This window comes from Artemia franciscana, chromosome 10 (genome assembly GCF_032884065.1).
Source record: "Artemia franciscana chromosome 10, ASM3288406v1, whole genome shotgun sequence".
Classification (NCBI taxonomy): domain Eukaryota; kingdom Metazoa; phylum Arthropoda; class Branchiopoda; order Anostraca; family Artemiidae; genus Artemia; species Artemia franciscana.
This window is the reverse complement of record NC_088872.1, coordinates 7,595,294-7,620,806: the sequence shown is the minus strand read 5'-3', so window position 1 is coordinate 7,620,806 and position 25,513 is coordinate 7,595,294. Positions and strand designations below refer to the sequence as shown.

Sequence of the window (25,513 nt, the reverse complement as noted above, 5' to 3'; positions counted from 1 at the left end):
TATCTTATATCCAAGATAAGCAACAGCTGTAGTTGCAGTCTAGAAAGGTTTTCGATGACCCCCTCCCCTCCTTGTTTCAGCAATTCAAAAGGCAGTATTTTACCAGATAAAATATTTATGGGAGTTGAAAAATTGAAAGAAATGTGCCTCGTTTTTTTTTATATCATTTGTATATAGAAGCTTATCTTAGCGTATAAGGTGTGGCAAAACCAGTTTTGATTTGAACAGGACCAATTATTTATAATTTTTATTTTTATTATTATTTTTTAGAGAAACGAGGAAACCAAAGTACTTTGGATAAAAATGAATTCAAGCAATCCTCAACACCAATAGAGCGCAAAATTTGCTCAAAAAAACAAAACAAAAAAAACCAGCACCTTTTGATTTATAGCAGACTCCCTTACCGGAGGCTATTTTACAAGTTCACTGCAGCTACTTTCTTCCTTATTAAGGGGTTTTCAAACTCAAGATAGTACCATCGCTATGAGCGTTTTTTAAAAAGTTCAAAACCCATTTCTTCCGTCTACATTTGATTGAGAGTTAAGTTGAGTTTGCTTTTAATTTTGAGCTATTTTTGCTGTCGGTTTAACTGATATGAATCTAATCTTAGGAATAAGTAGATGCATCATGATGTTGCGCATGCACAAGTCACCTGCGGCAATGCAAAAAAGCGTGAAATCATACTGTTCTAAGCGAAAGATCTGTACTCCATCTACTCATCTAGATCCACAAAAGTGATGATTTTCTGAGCCGAAGGAATAAAAGAGGCATGGTTGTTACAGTAAATGAAGAACAGACAAGTCGCATACAGAAAAAGACCCGTTCAACCCAGAGCAGAAAGACCCTGTTCTAGTACTATTATACTTTTTCCTCAGCTTTAAGATTCTAACAGAAGCAAGTTTAAATCTCATAAAAGTAGTATGAGCCTGGTTAGCCCATAGATCCCCCCCACGACTTTTAATAGTGTACTTAAGTCCATTGTCAGATTAGTACCACAGTATCAAGTACTATACCATTTCAAATCCCACATGGACTTGTGCTTAAAAATTTAAATAAGAAAAGTATATTAAAGAGAATAACTATTTAGAAGCGGATAACCTTAGCCGGTTACAAAGGCAATTCAAGACTTATTGTAATTGTCAAAGGAAAGACAAACTTCTGCTCGACTAAATTGCTTATTGTCTACACCTGCCTATGCCAAGACGATTGGTGTGAACAAGGTTTCGACAAATTATTCTTGTCACCTAAGTTCAAAATTGTTATTCTTCTAAGTCACACACTTTTAATAGACCAATTTTATGCTGAATTTGATAATTCGACAAAACCGTCGCTCAAAAGTTAACGAAAGACATGTTATCAGTATTTTTTTTTCTTTTTTTTTTTTGTACTCTTGGCGAAAATCAATAACTCGAAGGGAGAGTCCCACTTCAAGAGTGCATCCATAGGACTATTTTAATCGTTCTCCAAAAGGTAGTGTTCAGACCAACCTTGGAGGGAAATTATGAGGAAGACTACACTGCTTTCCATCATACAAAACAAGATAATGAGTCTTGGCTGAGACTATGCAAGGTGAGGAAGCGGAGACTCTTATAAAATTTATTTTATCGACAAGATTTTTTTAAAGATCGCAGGGGTAGGTGGGGGGCATCAGAGCTTTTACTTCTTTCAAGGGAAAAACAGACATGTTTTGGCCACAATTTTTTTTCGATGGGATGGGGATCAAATAGACTATTATCATTAGCAGAAGATCCTGACTCGTGTATACATGATTATGGTCTTGAAAAATGCCCAAAACTCAATTCAGGCGTCTTCCACTCAAGTTTGTATGAGAGTTAGGCATTGTACCCACAAACGCTGAGTTAAGTTGACAACCTACATCAATTAAATTTGCTCGACATGAAGAGTATACATCGTTCAAACAATTGGTAAAATGAATTTTATATGTATTTCACTGATGACGGCTGTTGGATATTTAGCGAAAATATCCTCTTGGGTTTGTATACACTGTGTTATTTACGGCATTTACAAAAATTTTTGTTCACTTGTCTTGTATAGCCTTGGAGGAGTTCCTGTCCAGCCCTTACCCCTATATGGATCACATGAAAGACAGCTGCAGTGGAAGGAAAACCGGCAAGCTCATCTCAAACTAATAACACCAGCATGACTCTTGGTCTAATGGAAAATTTAATTCTCTCAGCAAAAATCTCGCCTCTATAATAGCTTCTTTTATAGAGCAATAATAACCAAATATGATAATATATAAATGATACAGGTTAAACACAAAGCGACATAAATAAGGTTAAGGCGTATCTAATTACACATTCCCACTATCTAACCAAGACAAATCAACAAAAGTCAAACAGACGAATCACAAACATTTTAGTCTGAACCAAAGACAATCCAGACTAATATGATGGCCGACTTCCATTTGTCTCTTTTAGATCAACAATATGCTGCCATCTATCGGTAATGACTAGAAATATTCAATTTTTTGGTAAACTCTCTGATGAAACCCGGGATATATACTGAGTCCTTTATACTTTCAAACATTTCTTGATGAACAGCCGAAATGCTTTAAAAAGGTTAGCTCTTAAGAGTGCATTCGGACCCTGTAATATGTTAGGTGAAAGCAGTTCAATTAACTATAGTAGTCAACTATAGTTCGTACAGTATACCTGACAAGGTCCGAACGTCGAAAGTTTCCTTCTTTGTCAGTGAGACAATTGTCAAAGCACAAGACAAAATTTTCAAAGGAACTTGCATTCCTTCTTAAATACCCTAGATTTAACTTTGTCAAAAAGTCTAAAAGTTACAAGCGAAATTCACAACACTTTTAACTGACTCTGTTCAGTGACATGAGTTATGAAAAGTCAACTTTGAGGTAAAACTGGTGCAAACAGTATTACTGGCTTTCACATAAAGTGAATATACCACTCGATGCCTTTTTTAACGCTGTTTACAAATATAATAGTCGCTTCTACCGCAATTTCAGATTTAAGTACTTTTTGACCTCTTGAAAATGACCTATATATGGGGTCATTACAAATCTGTAATAGCTGAGAAACAAATTTGGGCTATATATTTGCAAATCAGGGGGGTGGGGGTAAAGCATAGAATATATTAAATACATAAACTAACCATTGCTGTTTTTTTGTTTTTTTTATGTGTTTCTGCTGTTGCACTAGTGATTTCTCTTCTCGTTAAAATTCGATGTGCAAAAAAAAAAAAAAAAAAAAAAAAAAAAAAAAAAAAAAAAAAAAAAAAAAACAAAAAAAAACAGTAATGGTTAGTTTACGTATTTAATATATTCTATGCTTTACCCCTACCCCCCTGATGTGCAAATACATAGCCCAAATTTGTATCTAAGCTATTACAGATTTGTAATGACCCCATATATATGTCATTTTTAAGAGGTAAAAAAGTGCTTAAATCTGAATTTGCCGTAGAAGCAATTATTATATTTGTAAAGAGCCTAAAAAAAGGGCATCGAGTGGCTTATTCACTTTATATGAAAACCAGTAATACTGTTTGCACCAGTTTTACCGAAATTGACTGCAATTCAACCGATACCAACTTAAGTCCAAGGTCCAAATGCACTCATAGTCAAAAATTGTATACAAGAAAATAGATGGCAGTGGGCTTTCCTTTTCTTGGCTTAAAAATACTAGTGGCAAATCTTCTTAGTCTCGACAATCTCTGGTTTGAAACTGAACGACTAAAAATAATATTCTTAGCCTGTGAAGTTATGAATGCTACAGCCTCCCGTTGTCACCATAACAAACAGTCCACCACCTCGAAACCCTCTAAAGCAGGACATATGCAAGCCTATGGAAAAAAAAACTCCGTTAGTACATCATAAAAACGACAAAAAATTTGATTAATATTATTATTATTTTTATTTTATATATAAATATTATTTTTACGTAAAAAAATTCAATGTTCCAAAAGATGCAAATTTGAATGGATTTTTTTTTATCAGGTATGTGGATGTTTTATGAAAAGGAAACGGTGCTAGGCTTATTTCTCCCTCGAAAAATTCACCCCAAAGGTAAAATTGAACAGCCACAGAAAAAGTATGAAAAACAAAAGTAATGAAGAAATAAAGGAATTTTGGGATATTCACCAATTTTGAAAAATAAAGGAAGAGTGGCGTACAGGGGTCGACAAACTATGAGCTACGGGTAATGTCGGGGTGACTCACATTTTTTTTTTTTTTTTTTAGGTTTGAAGAATTTACGGCTCCAAGTTTCAAATTAATAAACAAAGTTTTGCAGAAACATGAAAAAAAAATATAATAAAAGCAAATACTATAGGATACCCTACACCATATATTCTACCTATATTTGGTAGATTATTACAGAATCGTTTTTTTCATTAATTGGTTTTATCTGTCATACTTTCTTTGTTGCTGCTCAATTTTAAATATTGGCGATTTTCCACGAGGAAGTTTTCCGGGGTGAAAAAACCAGACTCAGGATAAAACTTAGATTTACAGTTCGTTCTCTCAAACTAAGCAAACTTCATCGATAACACACTTTTTTTTTCTTTTTTTTTAAATGAATTATATTCTCTCTCGCTTATAGAACATATCGTCAGTCGGGTATAAAAATAACGTATCTCCATAATTGTAAATTTTCAGAAGAGCAAAAAAAAAAAAAACACCGCGCAACTTTTTTATTTTTCCTCCGATAACCTTGAAACAAAAACGGACTGATATGTAAAATCAATACATATTATTCCTTTTTTGTTTTACCGTCATCAGAGGGGGAAAAAAGATGTAAGGTCTTGATTTTGCTCTTTTGAAAATTTACAATTATAGAGGTATGTCCTTTTGATACTCGACTGACGATATGCAAGCCTATGAAAAAACAAATTAATAAATAACAGAACAATAAGAAGAAAAACATGAAATAAAAGATTAAAAATACTTATATTTAACACATTTCAGCTGCAATGGTTGATGAGATGCAAATTTGCATGGGAAATTTTTATCTGAAGTTTGAATATTTTACACGGATGAAACCTAGGTTTACAGCCAATATCCTTAAAACTAAGCAAATCAGTCAATAGTTCAAGATTTTATTGCGCTTTTTTCCAAAATGGGTTACATCCACAATTACTTACAGATATGGAGTTTCTCATATCAATATTTTTTTTTGCCATAACCCATTTTGGATAGTTACGAACTTCCATGATTGGTCCTTAATAACAGGAAGAAAGATCACAGGTCTGGGGACTGGTACCTCGTCAAAAGGACCTTTCATTCAGTGTCATTCCACAGCAAATCCGAATTTATTTACCTTTTTAGACCCTTTTAGCCAATATTCTTTTGTTCATTGACGAAAAATGTCATTTTCTTATCTATTTACTTTTCCGTACTCACTACTGTACCCACTATGATATAATATTTCAACTATTTTGTTATACCCTTTTAGCCAGCATTCTTACGATAATTGGTTAAAAAATAATGTGCTATTATTCTTGTTTTTTCTAAGTTCTTTTACCACGCTTTTTACCCAGCATTCTTTTGGTGATTGGCAAAAAATTTTGTTTTCTTACCATTTTTTTTTGTCGTCAACGTTTTGCCAACCATGATATGATGCCTTACCACTTTTATTATGACTTTGAAGCAAGCACAATACTATTTATTGGCAAAAAATAGTGTGTTCTTTAGTGTTAGAGAATGAGAAGTATCAGTCGATTTTTATTATTCTGATCAGATAGCATGAGAAGCATCAATGAAAAGAAGAAACATGGATGGCACTTTCAAACAAATTTAATTCAACATTTCCATTTCGTTCAGCCATATAATGGTTGAAGAGACGGCTGCGACCAAGTAATGAAGAAACTCTAGTCAATAGTGACTAATCGTTAAAAAAACGAACGATAAAAAGACAACTATTTTCAAATATACACTGAAACACAACTCTCTAGCCTAAGTCCGGCAAGCCTAGGAACACCCATTATATAAAATTTTACCCAAATCATTGATTACATTTCATAAAACTTTTGTATCGCAATTCCAGCGATGAGATCGGGAAGTCTTGAGTGAACTGCTTTATGATAACTCCAGCGAGGAGTAAAACACAGAAAGGAATATTATGGAAATGGTTTATGTTCAATAGAGAGGAAAGGGGGCTTGTATAAGAATTATCTAAGTGATAGATCATATGAAAATAAGAATTCAAAGAAAGTGGAGAAGGCATTAATACATGAACTAAGGAGGTGTGAAGTGGAGACTATGGATAAAATTGGCGAGGACCTGGAAGATACAACTAGATAACATAATTGGTAAGATATTGCACTGGCAGGTTGATAAATTGAGAGGAAATTGTCAATCTGGACCAAATCTTCACTCTTGCTAATTACCGTAATTACCTTAAGTCGCCATTCCTGGATAAGCTGCAAGTAGATATACTTACTCACTTTTCAGTTGTTGTTTTTTTTTCAAAAAAATAAACAGAAAAACATGTTTTTCATTTTGCGGTCACTTTTTTGTGCACTATATGTATTTCAGTTTGATAGATCGACAAATGGTTTGTCAATTATCTGAGACAAGCCCCAATGAAGTCCCATTGAGATCTTAACGCTCCATTATCAACACTTGGCTACTACCTTCTCCTATACTACTACTCAAATTCGATAATGAGCTTGATTCATTACGTACGTGCGTTATTTTAGCTTCGCTCAACAAAGAAGATAGTCAAATGCATGTAAAATTGTCGATCCCCGCTCAAGAGAATACAAATCTTACAAAAGTTATGACTCTGTAAAAAACGAATCGGAACGGGAATTGAATTCACTCTAGAATTTCTCAATTCAATTGACACTGCAGATTTACCACTCCATGACTTGAAAATAACGAACTTTTTCATTTTCCTCTATATTTTTTCCGTTTGCTCTATCCTTTTTTAAGCATATTCTCAAAACGTTCTGCCTATCTCCCTTTACCTCTTTCCTTATTACTAATTGTGGCCTCGTTCCAATCTTTATTTTTGATTACACCATCTAGACGGATCTTCCAGATCCTCAGCAATTTAATCCAAGGTCTCCACTTAATGCTTCCTAAATCCATATTTTAATACTTTCTCCACTTCCTTTACATTCCTCTTATTTTTATATGATCTATCACAAGAATAACTTTTGTACAAAGTTACAACCCGTCTTCTCAATTAAAAATAAAGAATTTTCACGAAGAATTTCAATATTCATAGCTGCGTTTTATCAGCGACTTCACAAACTATTTTCCTAAAATTATTCCATCCTCCTTTTATATTGTCAAAATTTAAACTTTCCAGTTTAGTATTCAACTGTTCCTGGAAATGTTTTCTCAAATTCTCATCCAGGAATCTACCTACATCATAACTTCCCAGAGGGTAGTTACTCTTCCCAAATTTCAGTTTTAACCCTAGACACTACTAGATGGTGATCTTTAATTTAAAATAGATAACAGGCCTCATATATGCTCTAGTATCTTGTGCCGATCCCGCCAGTATTCGATTTACAATAGCAAAATAAATAAGGTTAGCTGTCTTACCATCACGTGAATACCATGTTAACTTATGGGCCATTTTATGACCAAATACTGTATTGATTATAAATAGATTGTTATATCTATAGAATTGCAGCAGTCTCAAATCATTACTGTTTTCTTTTCCTACACCAAATTTACTTAGGCTAGGATACCATCCACCCCTATTTTTACCAACCTGGGCATTAATAAGCCCTAATAGAAATACCATATTACTATCTGGGACTCTGTCTACTTGATCCTGTAGCTGTAAGCCAAACTCATCCGAGTCATCAGTCAGTTATCCTGGGACATACACAACTATGACTGCTACCCTGCACTTTTTAGTCATAAATGAGCAACTAGTATCTTATTATCAATACCTGATCAGCCTAAATAAGAATCGACAGCTTCCTTGTTCATCACGATCTTCCTCATTCACCCTACTCCATACCTATGCATCCCATCTTTCCTGTCTGTGTGAATAAATTCTATATCCTAAATCCATATTTTCTACCTCTAGGATATGAGCTCCCGAAACTCTTAATAAGTCCAATTCAAAACAGTGGTTGCAACAATAGCTACAACCTAGTAATAGACGAACTATGGTCCATAGTAACCAAAAATTTAAGAAATACTAAAAAAAAACTGTCAAGTGAGAAAAAAATTGCCATTAGAAGCTGATCCGGGATTGGTAACCATGATTTCAGGAGGAAGTCTTTCCAATGAAAACTATATATATATCTGTTTATGTTACCGATCAAATTAGCCGGAAATAAACGAATAAAGCAAGAGCTAAGAGCTCATATGGCACTTGTGACGAGGCGAGAAGAGCTAAGAGCCAAGAGATCATATGGTATGAGCTCTAACAAAATTCTATGAATCAATAGATTGATTTAAAAAGGAAAATAAGAGGCTTAATGCCTGACAGGATTTGAAATAAGAGCTCTGAGTCACGATGTCCTTCTAAATATCAAAATTCATTAAGATCCGATCCCCCACTCGTAAGTTATAAATACCTAATTTTTTCTAAATTTTCTTCTCCCTTTAGCCCCCCAGATGGTCAAATCTGGGAAAACGACTTTATCAAGTCAAATTGTGCAGCTCCCTGACACGCCTATCAATTTTCATCGTCCTAGCACGTCCAGAAGCACCAAACTCGCCAAATCACTGAACCCCTCCCCCCAACTCCCCCAAAGAAAGCGAAACCAGTACCATTCTGTCAATCACGTATCAAGGACATTTGTTTATTCTATCCACCAAGCTTCATCCCGATTCCTACACTCCAAGTGTTTTTCCAAGATTTCCCCCTCAAACTCCCCCCAATGTCAAACAATCTGGTCGGGATTTGAAATAAGAGGTCTGAGACATGAATTCTTTCTAAAAACCAAATTTCATTAAGATCCGATCATCTATTCGTAAGATAAAAATACCCCAATTTTCACGTTTTCCAAGAATTCCGGTTTCCCCCTCCAACTCCCCCGAACGTCACAGGATCTGGTCGGAATTTAAAATAACAACTTTAAAGCACAAGACCCTTCTAAATATCAAATTTCATTAAGATCTAGTCACCTTTTCGTATGTTACAAATACCTCAATTTTCAAAATTACCCCCCCCCCCCCTCCAATTCCACCAAAGAGAGCAGATCCGGTCCGGTTATGTCAGTCACGTATCTTAGATAGGTTTTTATTCTTCCCATCCAGTTTCATCCTGAACTCACCGCTTTAAGTATTTTCTAAGATTTCCGGTCCCCCCCCCCCCAATTACGCTTGATCCGGTTGAGATATAAAATAAGAGATCTGAGTTACAAGGTTCTTCTAAATATGAAGTTTCATGAAGATCCGATCACTGCTTCGTAAGTTAAAAGTAAGTATTTTTTTCTTATTTTTCAGAATTAACCCCCCCCCCCCCCTATAGATCGAATCCGTTCCAATTATGTAAATCACGTATGTAAGACTTCTGCTTATTTTTCCCACCAAGTTTCATCCCGATCCCTCCAATATAAGCGTTTTCCATGATTTTAGGTTCCCCCACCCCCAACTTCCCCCAACGTCACCAGATCCAGTCAGGATTTAAAATAAGAGCTTTGAGACACGATATCCTTCTAAATATCAAATTTCATTGAGATCCGATGACCCGTTCGTAAGTTAAAAATACCTCATTTTTTCTAATTTTTCAGAATTAACCCCCCCCCCCCAATTATCCCAAAGAGAGCAGATCCGTTCCGTTTATGTCAATCATGTATTTAGCACTTGTGCTTATTTTTCCCACCAAGTTTCATCCCGATCCCTCCTCTCTGTGTTTTCCAAGATTTTAGGTCCCCCCTCCAACTCCCCCCAATGTCATCAGATCCGGTCGGGATTTAAAATAAGAGCTCTGAGACACTATATCATTCCAAACATCAAATTTCATTAAGATCCCATCACCCATTCATAAGTTAAAAATACTTCATTTTTTCTATTTTTTCCGAATTAACCGGCCCCCCACTCCTCCCCCCCCCCAGATGGTCAAATTGGGGAAAAGACTATTTCTAATTTAAGCTGGTCCCGTCCCTGATACGCCTGCCAAATTTCATCGTCCTAGCTTACCTGGAAGTGCCTAAAGTAGCAAAACCGGGACCGACAGACCGACAGAATTGGCGATTGCTATATGTCACTTGGTTAATACCAAGTGCCATACAAACTTTTCAAATTGTCTCCAAACCGCAAGATCAAATTTCTTCTCTCAAAATAAATATTGAAAGCAGTAAATATCAAATATTTTGAATAGCAACACTGAGGAAGTAAGTTATATCCAAGGTGAAAGAAGGCCAAGTAATGTTGACATATACTTACACGCAAAGAGGAACTGGAGGAAGGAGTACCTTGGTTCTGCTCCCCTCTCCTTTGATTTTTTTTTAACCATTTCCTCTTACGAGTTCCAACATTTTTCACATGGTTATATTTTTTTTTTGTATTTTTTCACATTTAACCAGCTCAAAAGAAATTCCTCCAACTCTACTTAACCATTCTAACTTATAACTGATCCATTACAACCACTTATATTTTACACAGAATTCACTTTTTTTGCATCCCCCAAATTCATCCCCCAAAGTCATTTCATCATCTTCAGATATTTTGAAGCCATAGTAAATGTGTCAGACTTTGAACGACTAATTATCTATTACCTAGTGCCAGACTGATGACTGATCAGAATATCTCAAGATGATCAGAAATATCACCATCTCTTTCATTAAATTCTAGAAGAGACAATCCCCAATACACCAAAGAGACTGGATAGAACTTGAGTCGAGTCAAAAAATACGTCATTATTTAGGTGTCATTGCTCAGACAAGAAAAAGAAATTCTAAAGAAAAAATTGCTTACTTTCGCAACAGACATAAAACTGTCAATGTAGTCTTGAACTTGTAGACTTTCTGCATAATTGTATCGAACCCAATGCACAAAATGCTCACAGTTCATAGTGAGGAGACGATATTTTTCGAATTCTGTAATTAAAAGAAATGTTAGGTTTAATTACAAATAATTGTGAAAATACTAAAAGTCTACAGTAAAATTATTAAATATATAATTTGAATGCAAAAAAAGCTACAACATAAGACAGGTTGGTTTTAATATATTTAGAAGATTGTTTTTAACATTATACTGTTCTTTAGCTATATCATACCCAAAGTGTTAGCAAACCGAAGTGTAAGAAAATGAGTGTTGACAAACAACTTCTGAAATCGTCGACACCTCAATCTGGACTGAATTGGGTAGATGAGACCGGATCAAAAATAATCAGAATTAATTTAGTAGAGTGTATATTCCTGAAAAGGGCAGGTCAACACACCTACGTTTACTAGATACAGGGGCGGATCCAGGGAGTGGTTTCAGTGGCACTTGCCCCTCCTCCCAGGAAGTTGAAAAAATTATAGAAGTCAAGGGGTTAAAACACCAACAAGGAAACCAAGGATTTGTTGCTGCATTCCCCAAAGCGTTGCTAGATAGAGGGACAGATTCAGGAGGCGGTTTCGGAGGCACGCCCCCCCCCCAGAAAGTCGCAGTGATCATAGCGATCGAGGGGCGAAAAACACCAAAATTGTAAGCAAGTTTTGTTAGTTCCCCCCAAACGTCAATTATGTCTTCACCCATGGCTAGATAGGCAGGCCAGGAGCAGTGGCAGTGGCCAATCTTTCCTATAAGATTCAGTCAGTACTAAGAAGTGATATCTGAATTATATTTCACCGCTTCACTGTGTAACGGACCCCTTTAGCTGCAATGTTTCAGAAGATACAAAATTTGTTTGTCAATTTTTTTTTATCGGAAACTTGAATATAGATAAAACTCAGATTTACAGCCCATCCCCCCAAACTAAGCAAACTCTCGATAATACATGTTTTTGTGTTTGTTTTTCTTCAAAATGCATTATATCCTTGCTCTCTCACTTACAGAACATATGCAAGCCTATATAAAAAAAATAATATAAAATAAGAAGACTATGCATCATACAACAAAAAGAAGAAAAACATAAAACCAGAGATCAAAATTATTTAATAGCTTATTTCTCTATTTAAAATAAAATTATTTTTATAGACAGTTGTTGGCTTACAAGAAAGTAAAACCAGCCAAAATTTTGCAGAGGTTAATGAAAATGATGGGTATCAAGTATAGCCAAGGCCACGTGTTCGTCTGGCTGTAGCATTTCATAAAAGGCCGTAAGGCAGTTGTACACATGACAGTTCATACTCGACTTTCAGCTGGCCAGATACTTGCATTGGTTTCATGGGCTTTGTGTATGTTTCTTTTTTTGTACGATGGGCAGATCAACAATGTAATACACTACACTGGCATTGCGAACGAGGCTAAAAATGCGCACTGTCACAAAGGACGTGTCTAGACGATACGAGAGGACACTTTCAACACGAAAACCCAAGGTCGTGTGCGGGAATTGTAAATTAAATGGATTTTTTCATTTGCTAGTTTAGCAGCAGTCCGTTGACTTCTCGCAGCATTGACCTTACTTTGACTTTCGTTCGCATATATCCAAGGCCATATCCGCAAACAAATGCGCATTGTCACAAAGGACGTGTCTAGACGATACGAGAGGTCACTTTCTCCACTTTCCCCAAGGTCTCCACACTGCAGGATGATATGCTGAAGATTATAAGAGATGCGTTGAAAACGTGAACATCCTCCTTAGATTTCGGATTCACTATCGCGCAATTTTCATCTCTTTTGGTACCTCAAAGAGGCTCCTACCGTTTTAAGAAGATGGTAGAGTGAAGGGATTTGTGCTCCATTGACTCTCTGTTTTCAAATTGCATTATATGAGATTCCTTGCATCTGCGGTGATACCTATATAGGCCGTACCATGAGACCTCTATATTACCGATTAAAAGAACGTGCTGATTCCATTGATGCCTGGATTAAAAAGACGAAGCTTAAGGAGGAAGATAGTTTTTATGTATTGGCCCATCACATTTTTGAAAACCCTTCTCACTCCATCAAGTTTGACCAGGCCCAATTGCTATTGTTCCACAAGTTTTAAAGCAGAAAATCAAAAAAGCTCTGGAAATTGCTAAAAAAAAACAAAACAAAAAAAACAGCTATTAATAAAGACAATGGTGAGTTCCAAATGGCTGGTTTTAGCGTAATTTGGGAACCCATTATCCACAGACTGAAAACTCGCAAACAAACTTTACCCCTCTCCTATGGGCCCAACCTCTTTAAGATCTACTAGGGTAGCGGCCATCAATGCCTCTACCAAAATTCAGACCATGTCACAACAATAATTCCAGGTTCGGCTCATTATTAGTATTTTTCAGTGATTTTAGTTTTATTCATTTAGTGATTTTATTTTCTGACAAGAGATTTCAATTTGAATCTGATGATGACAGGCACAGGTCCTGTCGAAATTATCGTTTTAAAAAATCAATCACCTGAAATCCATAGCGTAGGTAAGCTTATTACCATATATCAATATTATATCTTATTTCATAAATTTAACCGACGTAAAGGTATTCACACTAGATCCCCAGAAATGACTAAATTGGTGTCAATGGCATTACATAGTAATAAAAATAAGTAAAAATATGATAAAGCAAGGAGACAAAGGGGACATGCCTTAGACTTGATATATCAATTGGGCTTTGACAACAGAAATAAAATAATAAACTCAAATAATCTGACAAAACTCGGTAGTTATTTACAAAAAAACTTTGTCCTTCTATTCTTTATCTTGCTCAGAAGAAAAAGTTGTTGTTTTTGTGAAACAATCAACGCAAAAGCATTAATAGTGCCAATGCAGTAGCGAGCCAAAACAATATGTTGATCTACTACCAGGATCAGGAAAATGGACCTATCCACACTTATTGGTCATATCAACATATTTTTGTCTTATCCAGGGGCCGCTGGATTTAAATCATGTGCTTGAATTCTGTTGCGAAACATGGTAAAATTCCAGAAAAGCTACTTTTCGCTATCTTTGAAAGTGTTTAAGCTTGGAAAATGAAACTTTTAATAATGAATTCAGGGCCAAATACATACTCCGGGAAGCTATTGCCAAGGTAATATGTTAATCCTTTTCTGATTTCTAAGTCTTAGAAATTTAACTACCTGACAGGTTGACCTATTGACCTACTGAAATTTTGACAAAACAATGTTATGCCTCAATTTTGAGTTTTCAGTTTCTTTTTGTCGAAAACTTTATTATTATTATGTGGCCGTCAAGAATACAATCTATTGGTGAAAGTTCATCAAAATAAGAAGTACACAGCCACCCCCCATCCCTTCTTAAATCATGCAAAAACTTTTTCTCTAGCAAACATTTGAAGAGTGCCTTTTAACTTTAATACAAATCAGCATAAAAAATGAGCTTCTTTAAAGAACATGTTGTAGGCAAATTTACAATCACTACAGAGGCGGTTTTAGAGGAGCGACAGAGGGGGCACTTGCCCGGGCGCAGAGGTTTTAGGGGCAGAAAATTTCAAATTTTAAGCCATATCTAAGGATTTTCCATAAATTTAGGAAGTGTATTTTCAGACCTTAGAAACTTCAAAGTTGGGATTGAACAAAGCTGTGAAGCTAAAAATACCTTCCCCTTACTTCATTTAAGCGGAAGATCTATTCTGCAAGGTTTCACTTTCATAACATGAACATTTTAAAGGTCATCAAAGGCCAGTGCCCTCTGGAGGGAGAAGGAATGTAGGAACGTACTTCAAAATACCTTCCCGGGTCATACTTTAGTCTGTAGATCAATCTCTGAAAGTTTCATTTTCCTAATCTAACTTCTTTCCAAGATAGCAAAAAGTAGCTCATCTAGAATTTTACCCAAAACATGCCCAACCGCCTAAACCACCAGCGTCCAAACTTCCCGTAATATGCTAAATATGCAAATTACATTTTTATTGACAAACAAAATTTCAGAAGCGTTAACAGATCGCAAATTATTTAAATAAACTCGAATCTTTTAATATTCCTTGAAACAGGTATTAGCAAAATATCGGAATCCTGAAAAGTCAAATTGTAATGATTTTCTTAAGTTAATTGGTACAAAAAAGTAGTAATTGTATATATTTGTTGTGACTTTTTTTTAACACTGTTTGGCCAATTTTGTTATCAAAAATATAATTACATACATTTTACAGTAACGGAGCAATATTAAACTAATAAAATATCTTTTCAAATAAAATTAATAAGCAATAAATAACTCTAAAAAAAATTGTACAACTATTAGTAAAATTACCATGGAAAAATTATTATGAGGAGCTTACATTCACAGATTATTGTGATAAAAAGTGAGCTTTTATCACAGTTTTCCTTGTGCATATCCTCGAATCGAACTGAACTCAATTTCCCAAAGAAAATCAATAAACAAATTCCACATACCATTGACTAGAATCTTATACTTATACGGAGAATTCATAACTACACTAAAATAAACCATACAAATTTCCCAGAATGGGAAGGAAATTTGCAGTGTTGAGACAAAAATAAATGTTAGTCTGAGTGGCAAGAGTCTTTCCATCTTTGATCATTTCAGTTCGCCCGTGTTCCTGTTTGTCCAAGTATATTTTCGTTCTAGTTGTTCCATTTTGTTCTTGTTTTTACTCATTCTTTTCTGAGCTTGTCCAATTTTCTTATTTGACAGATTATGAATAAAATCATAATGATTTGAAGAGGAGATGGAGGGTGGGAGAGCAGTGTGCCATCGAATCACCCCATCTAAAATTATGCAAACAATCCTAAACTTACAATATTTAAAAAGTAATTTTAAACATATTAGGTTTTCAATTAGCGGAATTAGCATTAATATTAGCTTCATTGGATGTTTTTACTATTGTCCAAATTACACTTTTTGTTCATTTTAGTTACACAAGTTCATTTTCAAATAAGAATCATAGGACAATAAATATTTCAGCTTTCCAAATCAGAGAGACTAACTCAGTTACTATGAATCGAGATAATGTTTACCCTCGTACCCACAAAAGGAACAAACAATTTATTTCACAAAATGTGTAAAGATGATCTAAACATTAATTAAAAATAAAGAAATGAAGTTTTTTCAACTGAAAGTAAGGAGCATCATTGAAACTTAAAACGAACAGAAATTATTACGCATATGAAGGGTTTACCACCCCGTAATACGATGCTCTTTACGCTAAAGTATTTTTAGTAATTCTAACTATTTATTCTACGGCCTTTGTGATTCAGGGCTCATTCTTATGGAATTGGGACAAAATTTAAGCTTTAGTGTAAAGAGTGAGGTATTGACGTGGGGGTGAACCCCCTCATATACGCAATAAAATCATACGAATATGGATGTTCGTTACGTAAGTTAATTTGTAAGTTATGTATATTTTTTACTAATGAAAACGTTCCTAAGAAATTAAAAGTTTTAGCTGCCTTTTTAAGCAATCAAAAATCTGGAGAGCAAATAGGCCTACTCTCTCGCTCCTTTTTTTCTCAAAATCTTCTGATTGAAACTATGAATAAGCCATTTAGCCCAAACAAATTTCGTTTTAATTATTTATGTGTGGAGAGCCATGATCAAAACATGCATTAATTCAAAAACGTCCAGAAATTAAATTAAAGAAAAACAACTTTTTTCCACTAAAAGTAAGAAGAGACATTAAAACTCAAAACGAGCAGGAATTACTCCATATACGAAAAGGGCTTTTCCTCCTCAACGCCCCGCTCTTTACGCTAAAGTTTTTTACTATTCTAAAGAGTAGAGGAAATAGAAAGAGTCAAACTTTAGCGTAAAGGGCAGGGGTTGAGGAGGAAAAACCCTTTTCATATAGAGTAATTTCTGTTCGTCTTAAGTTTTAATGTTGCTCTTACTTTTAGTTAAAAAATAAACTTGTTTTGTTATTTAATTGTATCTAGAAGAGATTGGGGTGCGAAACCCTAATTATTCCACTCTATGTATTGCATAATCCCCCCCCCTTCCACCCTATATTGTAATTTTAGTTTGTAAATTTTCTTACGTAATTTTTACTATTGAACTTCTGAAACTTAAACCAGATAACTTCACTGGTGATTCCGAAATTAAAATACATTGTAATCAAATATCAACTAAGAGTGTCCAATCCCTCAATTAGTGCATAAAATTATTGATACTTTCTTTTGAAGTCCTGTATTCACTCCCTCTTCATTATTTTGATGAAATGGTTTAATGATTAAGATTTTACAAGAGACAGGAAACATGTTAAATTTTATATTTTCAATATTTAAGCTTTCTTTTATACAATATAACTAAAAAATGAAAATGGTTTACTCAGTTATACAAAAATGTTTAATTTAATCAGGCATTTGTACAAAGATGAAGAAACCGTCCTTTTCTCAACTTTACGATTCAATTTTTGAAAGGTTATACTGATTGTAAAGTAGTCGACGAAACTTTACAATTAGCCAAGCTGAAAGAACTTTAAACGAGTTCTTTAACATTTCTATTAATCAGGAGACATAATTTAATTGGCTATATCCTGGCTGGGAAAAGAAATTGAAATATAGGGATTTAAAGCGTTTTATTTGAATATTAAATGTACTACGCAAAGATGGTGTTTTTCGGAAATCAGATTAATAGAGAAGCAGAAATCTAACTCTTCGTAGTTTTTAATCTTGGGGTGAAGGAAAAAATGTGTGTGTGCAACATTTGAATTCAAAGGAAAGTGATGAAGAAAACCCTTTTTGACTGCTTAAATGATTCGACATTGAACATATTTATTGCTAAAATTTGCAGTAAATAGAAAAATTTCAAACTTTGGTATCTGCAGTAAAATGAACATTTTCAAACAGAATTATAGTGCTATAAATTAATTATGAATCAATAGGACAATAAATATTTCAACTTTCCAAATCAGAGGGACTAACTCAGTTACTATGAATCGAAATAATGTTTACCCTCGTAACCACAAAAGGAACAAACAATTTATTTCACAAAATGTGTAAAGATGATCTAAATATTAATTAAAAATAAAGAAATGAAAATAACAATTAAAAAATAATTTTATCGATTTTCAGATTTTGGTTACTATTGACCAGGGTTGCATCTTGCTCCCCCAAGATTTTGCTCTTGATCTGCCTTTGTTTGATCTACAGTTACCGTTTATTTACCATGACCCATTTGATAATTTCCCCATTGAAATGCTATTTACAAAAATAAAAGTAATAAAATTACTGAAAGGAGGGGGAAGTGAACGCGAAAATTCACAAAGAAAAGAGATATGCGGGAAAAATTGGGATTTACGAGAAATTTCTGTAATAGAGTCCAGATACCAGTTTTGAGAACTATACCCCCTCTAAAATCATGCAAATACTTTTTCACTAAAAAAGATCAATGAGTAGATTTTAACTTCAATACATTTACATATTTGAAGTCATCCTACAAAATGGCTTTTTTCAGGGTACAAATAATTGGCGAAATTACAGAGCTTCGGTTATCATTTGTCATTTTCAGTCATCTTTGTTTAATTGTTTCGTCGTATCCTCCTGTCAATATAGTTTATGTATTTGCTAGGCTTAGAAGGAGAATAACTATCTAACTTTGTGTGCGATTGTTCATGAAAAAATATTTTTTCTCTTTCTTTTTTGCCTCTCGGTTGTTCTATAAAGGTTTTTATTGCGCATTGTAGCCGCACAGGCTCCCTAGAGCTTAAGGTTTATGATCCCTGTTCCGATTTCCCATGTTAAATTTCTGGAAGCTTCTATTTCTTTGTACTTCACCACAAGATTAAGATAGAGATACCATTCGATAGCGAAGACTGTGTTCTTGAAAATCTCAATCTTAGATTTTTTTTTAGTTTTCCTTATTTTTTTTTATCTTTAAAAAACCTTGTAAATACTTTTGAAAAGTAGGGTCTCATTAAAAATCTTGTATATCTTTATTTTCGATCAAAATAAAACAATTTACACACCGTTGTATTCAGAACTTCCTGATCTATTTACTTGCGTGGTTAAAATTACAATATTGCTTAAATTTGTCTTAAAAACGCAGATTAAAGTTCTATAAAAAACAGAAAATTGAGAATATTCAATGAATCCGAGAGGGCGCACAAGTGCTGAATTTGGGTTTATCGTCAGGAGATTCAATGCAGTGGGTGGTTTTGGGGAGAGAACACATATGATTGGGTGTTACTCATCAGAGCTGTAAACTGCCTGTTGATATCTCTGGGTCGTATCTAAATCTAATATTGTAAAGAAGTTTCTTTACATTGTATCTAATATTGTTCTATGAGAAGATAATGGGTAATAAGAAAGCAGCAGCGTTAAATAAAAGGAGAAAGTTGGGACAGTTCCGAAGGCAAGTTAATTTCCTCCTCTATTGTTTTATAATTATGTACGTAGTATAATTTTATTATTCAGTCTATCCTGTTAAAGGTAAATCCAATGTTAATAATAATTCCTTGCTGTTCATGCTAAAGATTTTTAGAAAAAGCTTCTTATTCGAATAAACATCCCTTATGTTCCAGGATTCGTTCTTTAGAATAGGAACAAAAAGTTAAACTTAGCGTAAAGAGCAAGCCTAAGATAAGGATTTTATTAAACACCAACTTTTGTTTATTAGTCTATTAGTTCTCTATTTTATTATTTTGTTTATATCTGTGAGTTTGTGTCTGATTAGTATTTATTACCCGGGGGGGTATTTAATGTTCATTAACTACAAAAACAGAATTTTCAAAGCAAATTATGAAGGAGGTAGCGAGCCCCCTGATATACGTAATAGTTTCTATTATTTTTAAGTTAATGATGTTTCTTACTTTCAGTTGAAAAAAAAAATTTGTATTTAATTTGTGACCGTTTAGATTGTACTTATCACAAGAAATTATAAATTTCTATGAAATTCTTTTAGAGGTAAATAAAAACCAGAAAACAATAATTCTTATAGAAATAAAACATATGCTCTTTTTTTAACCCTGATGTTGTGTTAATTGTATCTCGAGTATTAGGTACAGGTAATTTCTGGGGATTCTTCTTATTTGTTTATTTTGGTATTCATATATAATTTTAACCAGAAGAGTTTTATGTCTGCACGCTACTCTAACTCTAGTTAATTCTCCGGACTCTGTTTAACCCGGTTACATAAAAATGATATTAATCACTTCCCAATTTATGTTTGTGTATTCATTTGAAAAAAAATTACGTATGGTAATTTTACATTTGTGCTATAAGGGTTTAAATTTTTCTCGCGGTAAAGTTAATTGAGAAATGTTATTAATTAGTAGAATTCAGATAAGATGCTAGCAATAATTTGGTTAGTTTGATTATTGAGTCTATGTAGGTTGTCCATTTTACTTCTATTTTTACGCATCTGAAATGATAATTTTACACATTTGTTTGATCATTATCAAAGTTGTAATCAAATGTCATTCAGAAGAGTCCATCTAAGCCCCAAGTTATGCCTATTTCTGTTGACGCGGTGTGGAATACAATTTTGCAACTGAAATCGAAGCCTATTGATTTAAATGGGATTAGTAAGATCCCGTGTTTTTTTCTAAGTGATAGTTTTTATTTATTTTCATCTCTTTCTTTTTGTAATTCATTACTCCATTTTTTTCTTGCTATTTATAATGGGTTAAAAATAAATTATTATTAAGCGCCCTCCAATTTTTTTGGTCAATTAAAAGGAGTACTAGGGTTTTTAATTTTTGTTCAAATGAACCCTCTTTGATTTTTCTGGACCATTGGTCCTATGCGATCAACCCTGGGAAAAAAAATATATAAAATAAACACGCATCCGTGATCTTTCTTGTGGCAAAAAAAATCCATATTTCTGCAGATGGAAGCTTGAAATCAATGCAGTATCAGATTCTGGTTTTCTGATACGCTGAATCTGATGTTGTGAATTTCAATAAGACTTCTTGATTTTTCAGTGTTTCCCCTTTTTCAGGAATCAATTGAATTTTCTCAGGCTAATAACTTTTGATGAGTATCAATAAATCGTATTTATTTGAAATCAGCATAAGTCGACTTTTTAATGTAGGCTATCTATTAATATCAAAATGTCATTTTAGTTTTGATTACTATTTAGCCGAGCACCTCCTTACTTACAGTTCGTTATCATGAACTCTAACCGTTTTCCAACAGCGCATATCTCCACCTAGTGTTTTAATGGTCAATAATTGAAAAAAACGATAAGACAATCTTTTTGCTCTTTGTTTGAATTATAAACTCGCCATGGATCTAAAATTCTCTATTAGCTCTCTTTTATTTATTTATTACAACCATTGAATGTTTATGAGCTGCTGTTTATAATTATTTGTGGCATAAGGTGATAGAGTTTCTATGGGTATCAGTGAATTATATTTGCTTGTTTTTTTTTAATATTTTCTCCTTATTCTATGATTCGACACAGGAAGTACAATATACACTTTTTGCTTCCAATTTGCTATTTAATACTACTGCTACTAATAACACACTGCAGCACCAAGCCACCCGAGGCCAACACAGCTACCCGTGCTCCTCCTCCAATCTAATCTATTTAAAGCCTCGGTCTTTACACCCTCCCAGGAAGTTCCCATTTCCTTTAAATCTTTATTTATGACATCCTCTCAACCCAGACAAGGACGACCTGCTTTCTGTGTAGCCCCACACGATTGACCAAAAAGGGAAATCTTAGGTAATCTGCCATCCTTCATCCGCAGAACGTGGCCTAGCCATCTCAATCTTTCTTTCATTATAGCCCTAGAAAGTGGGATTGAACTAGATTTTTCGTACAACCTACTGTTTGAAATACAGTCAGTCAGCCGGGTACCCAGAAAAATCCGTAGGCAATTTCTCTGGAGAATATCTAGTAAATTTTCATCTGCTTTTCGGAGCGCCCATGCTTCAGAGCCATATTTACAACTGTCATCACTGTAGCTTCCAATATTCTAATCTTGGTTTGCAGATTTATCTTTTTATTCTTCCAAACTTTTTTTTTAACTGTGAAAAAACACTCGAGCCTTAGCTATTGTACTTTTAACATCTTCACTGCTCCCCCTGCTATTTAATAGACATGAAAAATATTCCATGAGAGGGAGCAGGAATATTATACACTTTATATAAATTTCAGAAGAAAATTTGTATCTTTTTAACTTGTCTCCCAATAGTCATCGGTTCCAATTCTAACAGCCTTTTGATGTTTGTCTTATCAAAAGCCGTCGGGAAACGAACGTTTTCAACAATATCTATCCTTCCCTCTCTTTCTCTTATTGAATTATTATAATTTTTTACTTAATTCTTATTAGTGTTTTACGAGTATTCATATTCTTTCCCCTTTTCAGGACGTAAAGCCTTTATGGATTAGTGAATTATGTTGTGTTGATGATATTTGTAATTTTTTACTGGAAAATATATCTAATATTATTCTAAAATTTGAGAAATAGAATCTTTTTTTGTTACTTTCCATTGGCCATTTAGTAAGCAAGAAAAGTCTGCCTATGAATACTGGAAGGGGGAGGGGAGTATTGGAACATATGTAAATTTCCGAGAAGAAATTGTAAGTTTAAGAGAGAAAAAAATCTCTTGCGGTTATTTATCTAAAGACCACTGACAACAATGAAAAAAAGTAACTTAAGTTTTTTTGTAGATTCTTTTTAGCATAAATTATAATCACATTAACCCGTCGGGTTCTTTTCCCGTCGGTAAAAATATAAAATTCACTTGTTATGTCTTTAGCTAAGCTTTAGCTACGAATGAATTTCATTGGTTGATTTAGACCCGCCTTACATTTTAACTTTGACCAATAAGGAAAATGGGGTGAAATTTTAAAAAGTTTGATCAGCACTTCCTAGCGGAATTTATTAGTCTTGTGCAAGAGGAATTAAATACCTTAATGGATAAAACATTTCATATTAGTTCCATATATTTGTTTCCTCAATAGATTAGTTTTTCTTTTTAATTAGTTCTTCTTTCAATTAACATGAATGGTTTGATAATTCCCCTACGGTAAGGCTATTATTAAAAGTAAAATGAAAAAACAAAACAATAAATACTAGCACAAACACAGGTAAAAAAAAAAAAAAAAAAAAACAGATGGTGCATAACAATCCCCATACGATTCTTATTCTCAGCTTAAGTTTACTTATTCCCAACATCACTTTCATTATTTGCGTTATAATATAGTAAAACAATTTTATCGGTTTTACAATTTTCGGTTACTATTGGTAAGGGTTAATTACCGTTTATTATATGACTCATTTATAATTTCTCCAATCAAACGTTTTCAAAGATAGTAATAGGCATAAAAATTGCGGGGGGGGGGCAAATGCAAAAATATATATGGATTTTGACGGATCTTTATTATGTGGCCCTCAAGAATAAAATCTATTGGTGAAATTTCATCAAAATCATATCAATTTTAAGAAGTACACAGCCCCACCCCATCCCTTCTTAAATCATGCAAATACTTTTTCGCTAGCAAACGTTTGAAGAGTGCCTTTTAACTTTAATACAAATCAGCATTAAAAATGAGCTTATTTTAAAGAACATGTTGTTGGCAAATTTATAGTCACTACAGAGGTGGTTTTAGAGGAGGGATAGAGGGGGCACTTGCCCGGGCGCAGAGATTTTAGGGGCACAAAATTTCGAATAAAAAATCTAACAATTACAATCATTTTTTTATTTTAGAAATTTTATTTTATTAAAATAAAGTAGAGGCACAGTTGGTAGTAAGCATAGCCAAGTTGGATCCTAAATTTTCATTTTTCTCATATTTTCGTCATCGTTTCTTGAAAATAAAAGTAAAATGAATTTGATTTATTTAATTTTTTTGTGATATTTTGTATTCAAATTTATAAATAAATACAAATTTTGTTAAAATTTGGCATGACAATTTTTGGGAGACAAGGGGAGGGGACGCTAATCAAGATTATGCCCCGGGGCGAAAGGCCAGAACCACCACTGAGTCATTATAGAACTTCGGTAAGTAGTGAACACCTTACTCATTTTTCAGTTAAAATGAATGCTTTCTTGAAAATAAAAGTAAAATGAATTTGATTTATTTAGTTTTTTTGTGATATTTTGTATTCAAATTTATAAATAAATACAAATTTTGTTAAAATTTGGCATGACAATTTTTGGGAGACAAGGGGAGGGGACGCTAATCAAGATTTTGCCCCGGGGCGAAAGGCCAGAACCACCACTGAGTCATTATAGAACTTCGGTAAGTAGTGAACACCTTACTCATTTTTCAGTTAAAATGAATGCTTTCTTGAAAATAAAAGTAAAATGAATTTGATTTATTTAATTTTTTGTGATATTTTGTATTCAAATTTATAAATAAATACAAATTTTGTTAAAATTTGGCATGACAATTTTTGGGAGACAAGGGGAGGGGACGCTAATCAAGATTTTGCCCCGGGGCCAAAGGCCAGAACCACCACTGAGTCATTATAGAACTTTGGTAAGTAGTGAACACTTTACTCATTTTTCAGTTAAAATGAATGCTTCGATAATTCCCCTAATAGTGTAAAGCTAATAATTAAAGCATAATAGCAAACAATTACTAGCACAAACACACAAGAAAAACAACAAATTGTGCAAAACACTCCCATGCTTTTCTCAGATTTGTACTTTTTGCTTTTGAATTACTTCTAAGCTAACTAAATTTACTTATTCTAAAGTTTCTAAAGTTCACTTAAACCTAATCACCACACCTAATTACAGCTGATCAATTAAAGATTTCATCATTTGCGTTCGATGAATACAATACTTATATTGCCAAATGTTTTTGTTCTGAACAAGTTATTGGTCAAAAAAAAGTCATTTCTTAAGTCACTCTTTGAAAAAAAAAAAAAAAAATTGCGCCTAGTCGCTCTTGAATTTTACTGACAAGTAAACCAACGGTGCTGTGTCTGCACGACAAGGTGTGAAATTCAAAAGTCCTTCAGACTGAATCAATTAAATTACAGATATATTTAGAACAATACCTTTTCTAGAAGCAACGGTACAACGTATTGCCCTTTCACGTACTTCGTGCCACGCAAAAGGTTGAGCTTTTTCATCAAATGAGTTATTGATTCGACAGGCACATTCAGACCAGGCGTCAAACAAACTCTGCATGAAAAGAAAAAAATGGTCTAAAAATTGTATATGTATCTCTCTCTAAAAGGCTTTAGGGTGCGCTCCGGGAAATTATAGTTTGGGGATAAATTTGAGCAGGAGATGATAGTGAATTTTTAGAAGAGTTATAAAATATGCATTCTCGAGAAAGTCAAAAACTGAACAGCAATGGAAATCAAAACTCCAACGGTCCTAGGGTTCTTGTCTGTTATAACACCGACCACTCAAGAAGTTAAGCTAGGCTAAACCTAATGAAATATACCTAAGTATGATAGAAATATGATACATTAGAAACAAATTTGGGCTGAACATTTGCACATTGGGAGGGAATAGGGGCAAACTATAGTAGGTCTGCATGAAAAATGTGTTACGCACAATTATTCTTTATATTATGAAGTAAGAATTGTTTTCTAACTTCACACTGTCCAGATACTTTAACCCCCCTCCCTCTAATGTGCAAATATATAGCCCAAATTA

General features: G+C 33.9%; 2 protein-coding genes across 2 annotated transcripts in view; one reads left to right on the top strand and one right to left on the bottom strand.

The window, feature by feature from the left end:
* Positions 1 to 25,513, top strand: part of LOC136031730 (vesicular glutamate transporter 1-like) — a gene marked incomplete at its 5' end in the record, with an annotated part of 404,579 nt that overhangs the window by 212,157 nt on the left and 166,909 nt on the right.
* LOC136031722 (phospholipase A and acyltransferase 3-like) overlaps positions 3,544 to 25,513 on the bottom strand; it is a 51,064-nt gene continuing 29,094 nt past the window's right edge. Inside the window, exons 4-6 of the mRNA XM_065711427.1 lie at positions 24,904 to 25,030; positions 10,877 to 10,998; positions 3,544 to 3,825 (exon numbers count right to left, since the gene is read on the bottom strand). Coding sequence (XP_065567499.1) covers positions 3,769 to 3,825; positions 10,877 to 10,998; positions 24,904 to 25,030 — 306 coding nt within the window. The 3' untranslated portion in view covers positions 3,544 to 3,768. The remainder of the gene's footprint in view (positions 3,826 to 10,876; positions 10,999 to 24,903; positions 25,031 to 25,513) is intronic.